This window comes from Danio aesculapii, chromosome 23 (genome assembly GCF_903798145.1).
Source record: "Danio aesculapii chromosome 23, fDanAes4.1, whole genome shotgun sequence".
NCBI classification, from domain to species: Eukaryota; Metazoa; Chordata; class Actinopteri; order Cypriniformes; family Danionidae; genus Danio; species Danio aesculapii.
In genome coordinates, this window is record NC_079457.1 from 11,034,777 (window position 1) to 11,046,261 (window position 11,485).

At 34.8% G+C, this 11,485-nt stretch overlaps 1 protein-coding gene across 3 annotated transcripts in view; it reads left to right on the forward strand.

Annotated features, from left to right (window-relative positions):
- Positions 1-919: 919 nt before the first annotated feature.
- acap3a (ArfGAP with coiled-coil, ankyrin repeat and PH domains 3a) overlaps positions 920-11,485 on the forward strand; it is a 159,935-nt gene continuing 149,369 nt past the window's right edge. For 2 of the 3 annotated variants that reach the window (XM_056448885.1, XM_056448886.1), the window contains exon 1: positions 920-1,069. In XM_056448885.1, the coding sequence (XP_056304860.1) occupies positions 1,023-1,069 (47 nt within the window). In that variant the 5' untranslated portion in view covers positions 920-1,022. The remainder of the gene's footprint in view (positions 1,070-11,485) is intronic. The other variant, XM_056448887.1, reaches the window with a different exon arrangement.

Consider the following 11,485-nt stretch of genomic DNA (forward strand, 5'->3'; position numbering starts at 1 on the left):
TACTTATCTCACATGCATGTTAACAATCATATATATATATATATATATATATATATATATATATATATATATATATATAAGCCGAAAAGAAAATGAATGAATGAATAATACAAGTATAAGAATCTATAGACGTAAATGTTTTTGAGATGATTATGGTTAATACATGGAATATTTATGGTTAGATAAAATCCTCTACTATTATCAAGTGTTATATTTTAAAACCAGGATTAAATAAATATGCTTAAAGCTAAATATCCGTGTCCAAAAATCAAATGTTTCATAGATAAATGTATATATATGTGTGTATATCTCTTGCTCCAGATGGCCACAGTCCTCCACTGCACCTTAATCCCACATTAATTTCAAAGGAGCGCTACTCTGTACTAAAATGGCGGCTCTCTGCCTTATTGGCTAATGCTTTATTTAGTAAACACAGTGCAACAAACAGTCTGGTGATATTCGCTATCCTCACAGGATCATAGACGTTGTAAGGTCTCTTCAGTTCTCTATTCAACAACTTGCTAAGCAAATGATCTTTTTCACGCCAACGTTCACTCCAACATCCATACCACGATGCTCTTCAACTACCCTTTACAGTATATACCTTCCAGGATATTAATTTCTGGTCACCTTACAACCACTTGCACAGCACAACAGGTAAATATTTTTAATTAAATATAGGTATATAAATTCAAAAACAAAACATCCATCATACAATAAACAAATAATGAAAGAATAAAAATACAATAACAAATACATTAATTGACAGCTGGGCTTCATGTGTACACGGATAACAAGTAGGCTAGACGTTCGCGGTTGTGTGCGTTTTTCTTCACAGTAGAGAAGGTGTTGACGGTCCCTAACTCCAGCATTAGGAGCGTGTGTTTGAGCTCACTTTATTCACTCTCTGCCTGTGGAGTGAAGAGGACACTGTTGTTGGCGTGATATCTCACATTTACACTCTTATTTACACTGCCGGCGATGAAATTTCAGATTTAAGCGTTGGAAATAAATCGTCCAGGATGACGGTGGATTTTGAAGACTGCATCAAAGATTCGCCCCGCTTTCGGTAGGCTTAAATCTTTGGTTTCCACTTCAGATTTTCAAATGAATATGGTGTTATGTTGATTATTGTACGTTTCCATGGAAAAGTCTTCGTTTATATACAGTTCTGTTGTTTAAGATCTTCATTTTCGTGATTGATTCAAGTGATATGATTTGGTTAATTATGTCAGTGCATGAAGTAGTCTAAGAACTGGACGAACACATCATACAGTGAATATTCATAATTTATGTAATTGATATGAACAATTTTGCTCTATTATTTATATTTTTGGTTATTATTTACTAGTGCATTTTGAATAAGCTTTTTGTGGGAGTCGTGCGTTATTTGTTCGTTGTTATTCGTGGTTAAACTGTTAGTTTGTAAATGCGTTCTTGATAAAAAAAAAAACTCATGATTTTCTACATTGTTTTTTTGCTTGAAAGAGATATGATGATATGATTTATTTATTATTATAATACAACCTATTAAATCATTTTTGTCTCAGCTGTTCTTCAATGTCATGACAATTAAAGTGACTTCAGTGTTTAATCTGCAAATATTACAGAAAGCACCACTGAAGTATGTGACTTATATTTAAAAGTAACGTTATAGTTCACCCCAAAATGTAAATTTAATCAATTAAAATAATAAAAAGTAAATGTTTTAAACATTTATGAGATTCTTTTTTTTTTTACTGTTGGACACAGGAGATATTTTGAAGACTGACAGAAACCTGTAACCAACTGATTTCCCTAGGAAAAGTCAATGGTTACTAGGCATGGGCCGGTATAAGATGCTGATGGTATGATAACCTTGGATAAAAATATCACGGTTTCACGGTGTCGTGATTACTGCTCTAAAATATATTCTTTTTAAATGTCTGGGTAAAAAATAAAAACTTTTTCCCCTTTGAACACAAAATATTCAATTTTTTTGAAAGATTTAAAATATTTTGGAGCATTAAACATGTCAGGTTAACTAATGAAAATGAATCGTTGACTTCTGCTGTCTTCATTAGTTTCCAAAACACAGATTTCTTTCAAAAACGACATCTTTGGATAGCTTTTCTGCTGGAGATACTGTTGTCCTAAAAAACAACCAAAAAATGTAAATAAAATGTTTACACATACCTTAGGAACGGTATTACAGAAAATTTTGGCGGTTTTAAAACCTTGACTTTTCCAAACCGCGGTATACCTTGAAAATGGTTATCATCCCATGCCTAATGGTTACTATGGAAGTCAATGGTTACCGGTTTCCAACATTTTTCAAAGTATCTACTTTTTTGTTTTAAAACTCAAACAGGTTTGTGACAAGCTAAAGATGATTAATGATGACAAGACTTGCAGTTTTGGGCGAACTATTCCTTTAAGCACATTTATCCCACTGTACAAGAAAGAATACACTAAAATTTAGTCGTCTTTACTAATTCCTTCTGCCTTCTAACATTATTCTGGTGCAACACAAGATTTATTTTTCATTTTTATTTCATTTATTAATTTCTTAATTAATAATTGTTTTGTAAGATATCAGTACAACCTCAAGTATAAGCTAACTGGGGAATTCTGTGTAATTTCTATAGTCTATGTGTTGTCACATTGAGGCTTTGACTGTGTTCTAGCTCTGAGTGTTTGAGTATTTGATTGTTTGGTGGTGCTGAGCTTATAATGAGCATCTTAATGGTCAGGATTTACACTATTAGGACGATTTATTGGGGTTATGCAGATTGTAGTTTACTCCACATTGACTGACATTGACAGAGGGATGTTTTGCCAGCTATCCAGTGCCCAGCAGCCATTGATTTTCCATGATTCACCATGATTTTTCAGGGCTAATGCCTCATATCCTGTGCACGCATGTTCCTCTTTAGGGCTTAGAGTGGTAATTTTTTTACTCCTTTTTTTTTGGGCTGTCACTACATGGGTGCTTAAGGTTGAATCATGCACAGCACTTCTTCATGGTAGATTCCTCATGCTTTTTATTGAGGTAATGCTTAAAGAGCCCATATTATGGGTTTTTGAAAATGTCCTTCCATGTAGTGTGTAACACAGCTCTAAGTGAAGTGAAATATCCAGCTAAGGCTTAAATCTGTAAGTGTACAGTGTTTAAAACTATTGATTCATCTATAAAAGAGTCGACTCATAGTGCTTCAAACGAGTCGTCTTGATAACGAGTCATTAGGTGTTTCGCGATGACGCAGCCACAAAACACAAGCCTCGCCAGTAGTTACGCGTGCAAACCAGGGAGATTTGAAACCTGCGGCCCCGCCCACTAACACAGAAAAAACACTAGACACACACACACACAGACGCCGCTGGTCGAATGAAGTCACGCGGTGCTCAGATGGATAATATTGACAGTCTCTACCCAAAGATGAGTTGTTAACCTGGTACAGTACACGCGGTTACTCTTTATATTCTCTTATCACATGTAAGCCACGTTGAAAACGCGACGCGTGCCGCTTTGTTTACGGATTTAACGTTAAAGGCTTTTGTGAGCTCGCGTTCCACTGCCGTTTGTCGTTGCTATGGCGATCGATCGTAAGCTAGGAGACAGGAGACTCGTGTCACGTTCCCTAGTTCTTCTGAGGAGCGTTGTGTGTGTGTGTGTGTGTGTGAGAAAGAGTGAGAGAGAGAGAGAGAGAGAGAGAGAGAGAGAGACTCGCGTCGCTTTCCCTAGTTCTTCTGAGGAGCGTTGTGTGTGTGAGAGAGAGAGAGAGAGAGGGAGAGAGAGAGACTCGCATCGATCTCCCCAGTTCTTCTGAGGAGGGTTGTGTGTGTGTGTGAAAAAAGCCTTACACTATGAAGCGCGTGTGCACTGTGACTACTTTTATATAGTTGATTACCAGCTGGGCATTTCACTCTGTCTCGTGCTGAAGCCTGTCACTGTCGACCAATCGCAGCAGGCTGTCATCGGTCCAATCAGCGCAGATTAGCTTCGCGCTGAGGAGGGGGTTGGGAACAAATGAATCGCTGAACGATTCATATGGGAGTCGTTGGGATAATTAGGTAAAAATAAATGCAGATTATAAGACCATCAAAGTGTTTTATGACCTTGCATGCATATTAGACTGTTGTTGGAGACCCTTACAACCTAAATATGACCCTATTTCATGTATAATATGGGCTCTTTAAAATAATGCCTCATTGTCTTTGGTTTAAAGAAGAGGTGAAATTTCCACATACTGTTTATGAATTGATTATTCAAGAACAGGTGATGCTTGGCTAGTTATTAGCGTAGTTGACTAGTTTATATGCTTCAGTCATTTATATACTGTAAATGCTGCATTTATTGGATAAAAATGCATAATTCAAAATACAAGTAATAAATGAGATTGTGCAGTTTTGATATTTGCATTGACAAAGACTTTTCATTTAGCAGATGGTTTAAAATGAAAAATACAGCAAGCAATTTATAACATTGAGGCTAAAAAACATGAGGATATACTGGTTATATTAAGTTTGACATAAATAATGTATATATGTATGTGTATATGTGTATGTATTTTTTGCAAAGTGACTGACATACTGTCACATTGCAGTTTTTAAATGATAATAATCATTATTATAATAATGTTACTATAATATTATTATTATCAGACTGCAATATTGCACACAATTCTGTGAAAGATTATGACAAGTGGAAATAGCTTTTACAAATCATGCAGTTCGTTTTATTTGCTCCAGTCTTCAGTGTCAGGTGATTCTTCAGAAATTATTATAATATGCTGATTTGAAGAACATTTGCTATTTTTATTAAACATGTTGGAGACATTTATGCTTCTTAATGTTATGCAGAAATGTGATGCATTGTTTCAGGATGTTTATGTAGTATAGAACTGTCAGATATAAGTTCACACACACACACACGCGCACACACGCACGCGCACACGCACACACGCACACACACATATATATATATATATATATATATATATATATATATATATATATATATATATATATATATACATATCAAAATTTTGATACCGTCAAACCTCCTCCCTATTTTACCTCGGTATACGGTATTACCATGCATTGTGTTGTGTGTCCTGATTAGCGCATTGTGTTCTGTGTCCTGATTAGCGCATTGTGTTCTGTGTCCTGATTGGCTTTAGACCATTGTCAATCAATCTCCTCTGTGCCAGAATTCGTTCAGCTTGCCAAATTTGCATAAATTTTCGATGGCTAGCCGTGTGACTCTGAAGTGCTGTACTATATGTTAGTTTTCTTACGCAAGTGTTTAAACGAGAGTAAAAGTGTGAAAATTTTAATGACTATCTGAAAAAAAATTTTGGTGAGGGGTTTAACACCCTTAAAACATCTATAATAATAATAAAAAATAAAAAATTATATATATATATATATATATATATATATATATATATATATATATATATATATATATATATATATATATATATATATATATATATATATATACTTAGATTTATTTAGTTACTTTATTTTTAGGAAATAAATTTGAAAAATCTAAATGTACGTGCAGTGTTATTACTAGGCAATTTAAAAGCTAGTGAAATACAATCTACATAGCGTACATTAATTTTCTCCAATAATGTGATTATCACTCAATAATTAAATTTCATAACTGACATCGCCATGCTTGTTAGACGTCATCAATATAAGATAATATTGCTTCATATTCTGAAAAAATTATTATGTAAGGCCAAAATGCTTGGCTTTTGCCTAAACCGTTCATAAACTGAATACTATATATGTGACCCTAGGTCTGAGGTATTTCCATCTCTCGTGGTCACCTTTCTGTTGTACAATTTGCAAATTACTGCAAAATACTGCCAAACTGCAGAAGTTGTGTTTTCGAGACAAGGTCACTTGTCGGGATGCAACGATTATAGATTTTGGTTGGATGATTATAGTCTGTGGAAGGATCACGGTTTCACGATTATTATACATCAATTTCAAAACACTACTAGTTTAGAAAACTACATTAAAACCTAAAGTGTTATTTATTGCTGCTCAGTAACTAAATAATACTGCAATAATAATACAATTATAATACAATAATAATAATAGTAAAAATAATAATAATACAGTAATACAAAATAATACAGCTAGGCATGGGCCGGTATAAGATTCGGACGGTATGATAACCTTGGATAAATATATCACGGTTTCACAGTATCACTGTATTGTATATTTTTCCCCATTGAAAACAAAATATTGTATTTCTTTAAAGATTTCTGATATTTTGGAGCAGTAAACACGTCAGGTTATATAATTCCAATGAATCATTGACTTCTGCTCTCTTCATTTGTTTCATAAACACTGATTTCTTTACAATATAAAACGGCATCTTTGGATATTTTCTGCTAGAGATACTGTAGTCCTCTGTCTTTTGATCAACTATATTACGAAATTGTTTGGTATTTTCATTTTCTTTTTGGAACAGAGTAGAAATATACAAAGTATGAAACTGTGCGCTCTGTTCCTGTCATGTGACATGTGCGTCGCTCTCAATATGTTTGCGCAAGCCACGTGCCTCTATTGGAAATAACGAACTTTGCGCTCGCAAAAGACACGAAATGTGAATGGCCCTTTACGTGCGTGTGAAATAGGTGTCAGTTGACAGCCTCAGCCATAGTTAATCCAGTGTGCTTTGGATCTTTAAGCTAACACACAGTTGGCATTAGGGTTGCCACGATAACATTAATTGACATTACGATACTATACCAGCTGAAGTATCATGATACCAAGTAGTATTGCGAGACTGTAATTCATAACTCAAATCTATGAAGTAAGACAATTGTTAGAAATACTGACCACAAAAATACATTAGAATAAAGATACAAATTATACCGAATGAAATTCGTTACAAAAATAGTATTTTTTAACAAAATTAGGCTGTTTTAAGTGGTCAAAAATTGTTTCATGTAGCCCTTTTGGGTTTTTCCATCTGTTTTTTTTTTTTTTTTTTTTTTAGTTTTATCAGGTATTCAAAATGTCACTTTGTGAGTTGTTCTTTTTTAAGCGATTGTCACGGTTGTTGTAGCTACTAAATCATATTGACAGGAACAGAAATTAACTGATTCAGATGTGCGTTCGAACTGAAACATCAGAAAATATGCAATAGGCTACCATAAAAGGCGTGAATTCTACACAGTTTTGCACCCTTAGAAGGCTCCATAGACTACTAAAATAAAAAGGTTTCTTGTTGCACAAACGTGTGAGCATTTAGTGACTTTTCCACATGCAACATTATGTATTGTAGACATACCGTTAATGACGATACTACCGTTAACAAACTACAGTGGCACCGCCAGTATTTTGGAGCACGATACTAACATAGTACCGGGAAACTGTGCAACCCTAGTTGGTATAACTTTGTTTAGTTGCAGCAGTTTCATGCAGAAACGTGGTGTTGAGGAGCCTTTACGATTAATTAACCTTGATGAAGCGCGTTAATAGTGAAATCATTTAATCATTGCATCTCTAGTCACTTCGTGCAGGACTCGCCATCTTTCCCCACCTTTTTCCCCCTAACGCTGTCGCCTGATGACAACCACGCATACGCATTTTTAGGCATTAAATACATTATATTTAATATTTAATCCTTGTCTCCTATGTAAGTGCATTGTTTTTTTATGACGGTATAGCGGTATTGATCTGAAACTGATACCGTTGCTATTTTAAGATCTCGTGGTATACCACATTACCATATTACCGTATTAATTAGGCAAATCATTGTATAATCATGGCTTGTTTTGTAGTCAATCAAAAAGATATTGCTTATAATATTGACCTTAAAATAGTTTTAAAACTATTAAAAACTGCTTTTATTCTAGCCGAAATAAATCAAATAAGGCTTTTTCCAGAAGAAAAAATATCATAGCCAATACTGTTAAAAATTCCTTGCTCTGTTGAAAATTATAAGGGATATATATGAAAAGAATTGTAATAATTTTGACTTCGACTGTATATAGATACAGTACTGTATATAGATACTTCGACTGTATATAGATTGTATATAGATTGACTTCGACTGTATATAGATACACTCTTTAAAATGTCTCAAGGTTTTAAATGATAACAGCGTGCACATAAATGCTTGAGCAAATTCCTTTAGCATCTGATGGCTCTCTTGACAAAATATTCCGAGAGGAAGGAGGTATGATGCTTTGAACGCTATGGTGGAACATGGGATCTAAAGAATTCCCACTGTCCCACGCACGGACTCTGGCTGTGACTGTGGTAAAGCACTGAGATCCAGAGGTTAGACAAATAAACCAGCATTCCTGTACACCCACATCCCCTCCTCAGCACCAGCTCCAATTACTCCCCACGTGAGCATTTGTGTGTGTGTTAGTACAATGCGTTGGAGTGAGAGTGTATGTGTGTGTGAGCAGGCGGCGTATATAATCCCTGCTCCAAATCAAAGACTTCCAGACTGGGAAGCAGCACCTTAATGGATGCCATCTGCTCTGTGAGTCAAACCTCTTCAACCTCTTGAGGGATTTCCAGGAACTTTCTAATGTTTATTAAGAAACTGGACTGTCAAATATTCCTTTACTCAAGAAGCCATGTGATTTGAGGTGTCGATTATGAATGTAGCATAAAATGCATTAGTAGTTGGGGGAAAAGGGTCATGAGTAAACCAATCCATCTCTTTGTCTGCTTTAGACCACTTTCCTGATTTCTTTTAGGGAAGGGTGTACAGTATGGGTGGGCTGTCAAATGAGGTTTTCGTAATGTTTCAGATTACATTGATAAAATAAGCACTTGCAATTTATGAAATATATATATATATATATATATAGTTTATTTTTTACTTTTATTTAATTGCTTATATTTTATACTTGAAGTAGATGTGATTATTTCATTTTTAAGAATGGTAAGTGTAGTGTTTTTACTAGGCAATTTAAAATAATTATTAAGAATAAAAGAAATAATAATTGAATATCATCTAAATAGCATATAGTACATATACTTGATAAATTTATCATATTTTTTTTTTCCCCAATTTTCCTCGATTATCGACCGATAATTCAATGTCAGAATCTGCGTCACCACGCACGCTAGACATTGTGGACATATTGCTTATTGCCCAGCCCTAATATATACCCTCACCGGCCACTTTATTAGGTACACCTTACTAGTACCGCGTTGAACCTCCTTTTGCCTTCAGAACTGCATTAATCATTTATGGCAGAGATTTAGCAAAAGATACTAAAACTATTCCTCAGAGATTCTGGTCCATATTGACATTATAGCATCACGCAGTTGCACATCCATGATGCGAATCTCTCGTTCTACCACATCCCAATGCTCTATTGGATTGAGTTCTGGTGACTGTGGAGGCCATTTGAGTACAGTGAACTCATTGTCATGTTCAAGAAACCAGTCTGAGATGATTCGCATTTCATAACAAGGCGCGTTATCCTGCTGGAAGTAGCCACCAGAAGATGGGTACACTGTGGTCATAGAGGGATGGACATGGTCAGCAACAATCCTCAGATAGGCTGTGGCGTTGACATGATGCTCAGTTGGTACTAATGAGCCCAAAGTGTGCCAATAAAATATCCCCCACACTATTACACCACCACCACCAGCCTGAACCATTGATTCAAGGCAGGATGGATCCATGCTTTCATGTTGTTGACACCAAATTCTGACCCTACCATCTGAATATCACAGCAGAAATCGAGATTCATCAGACCAGGCAACGTTTTTTCAATCTTCTATTGTCCAATTTTGGTGAGCCTGTGCAAATTGTAGCCTCAGTTTTTTGTTCTTAGCTGACAGGAGTGGCACCCGGTCTGGTCTTCTGCTGCTGTAACCCATCTGCCTCAAGGTTAGACGTGGTTGTACATTCACATACCTCGGTTGTAACAAGTGGTTATTTGACTTACTGTTGCCTTTATATTAGCTCGAACCAGCCTGGCCATTCTCCTCTGATCTCTGGCATCAACAAAGCATTTGCACCCACAGAACTGCGGCTCACTGGATATTTTCTCTCTTTCGGACCATTCTCCGTTAACCCTAGAGATGGTTGTGTGTGAAAATCCCAGTAGATCAGCAGTTTCTGAAATACTCAGACCAGCCCGTCTGGCACCAACAACCATTCCACGTTCAAAGTCACTTAAATCACCTTTCTTCCCCATTCTGATGCTCGAATTGATCTGCAGCAGATCGTCTTGACCATGTGTACATGCCTATGCATGAGTTGCTGCCATGTGATTGACTGATTAAAAGTTAGCGTTAGTTAACAAGCATATGCAATATATATATATATATATATATATATATATATATATATATATGTATGTATGTATGTATGTATGTATGTATGTATGTATGTATGTATGTATGTGTATATATATATATATATATATATATATATATTATATATATATATATATATATATATATTATATATATATATATATATATATATATATATATATATATATATATATGTACTTACAATATCTTTTTTAAGATATCAGAGCTTTCTGAAAATTTCTGGGTGCAATTTGTAAAGGTTCGTCTTGTGCAATGCAAAATATAATATATTGATATTGATAACATCAAATTTGGAAGATGATTTGTAAACAAAATATATTTTAAAAACATTGTAATGTCTTTCAAAAGTAAATGAATGCAAGAAAATAAGTGATCTTTGATCATTCGGGATGCTTGTAAACTGGTTTTTGTCATTCTTTACTGGAATGTTTGAAAATAAGAATAATAAGATTATATAGAATATACTGATTTTTCTAAAGTTTGTGGATTTATTTTTGAAAAGTGAAAAATGTGAAATAATGTGAAATGTTATTATTATTTAAAATCAGATATATATTGTAAAACAACTAAAGCAATATATTTATAATGGCATAGCAGAAAGTTCTGCTGCAATAACTTCGGTGTCATATGAAATCACTATATTATACTGATTATTCCCCATTTACAATAATGAAATGTTTTTATTTTAAATACACTTCTTATGTAACATTATAAATGTCTGTTAGTTTTGGATAGTTTACTGGGTCTCTGCTGAATAAAAATAGCAGTTTTCAGAAAGAAAGAACTTATTGACCCCACACTTTTGGACTATACATTTTACTTTTGGCTTGATTAATATTCTGGAGACGAGTATTATAATAATGGCTCTTCTATGGAGGTAAAAGCTGTTATGTAACATCCCAAGATGTTTTTTTCTTACCTACAACATTTAATACAATCTCCTTCCTTCACTTGTTGGTGCCTGCTGCGCATTACCTCCGCATGGCTAGTTTCTCACACTGACTCTTCACACAGCGTTCATACAACCACACGGACTCTTTAAAATTATCCATCCCTGTCATTTGGAGCAATTCTGTCCCTGCCAGCCTTTGGCAACACACACAGACCTTTTGCTTTGGACAGAGACTCGTCCAGTCTCTATGAATTATAGTTCGAAAGA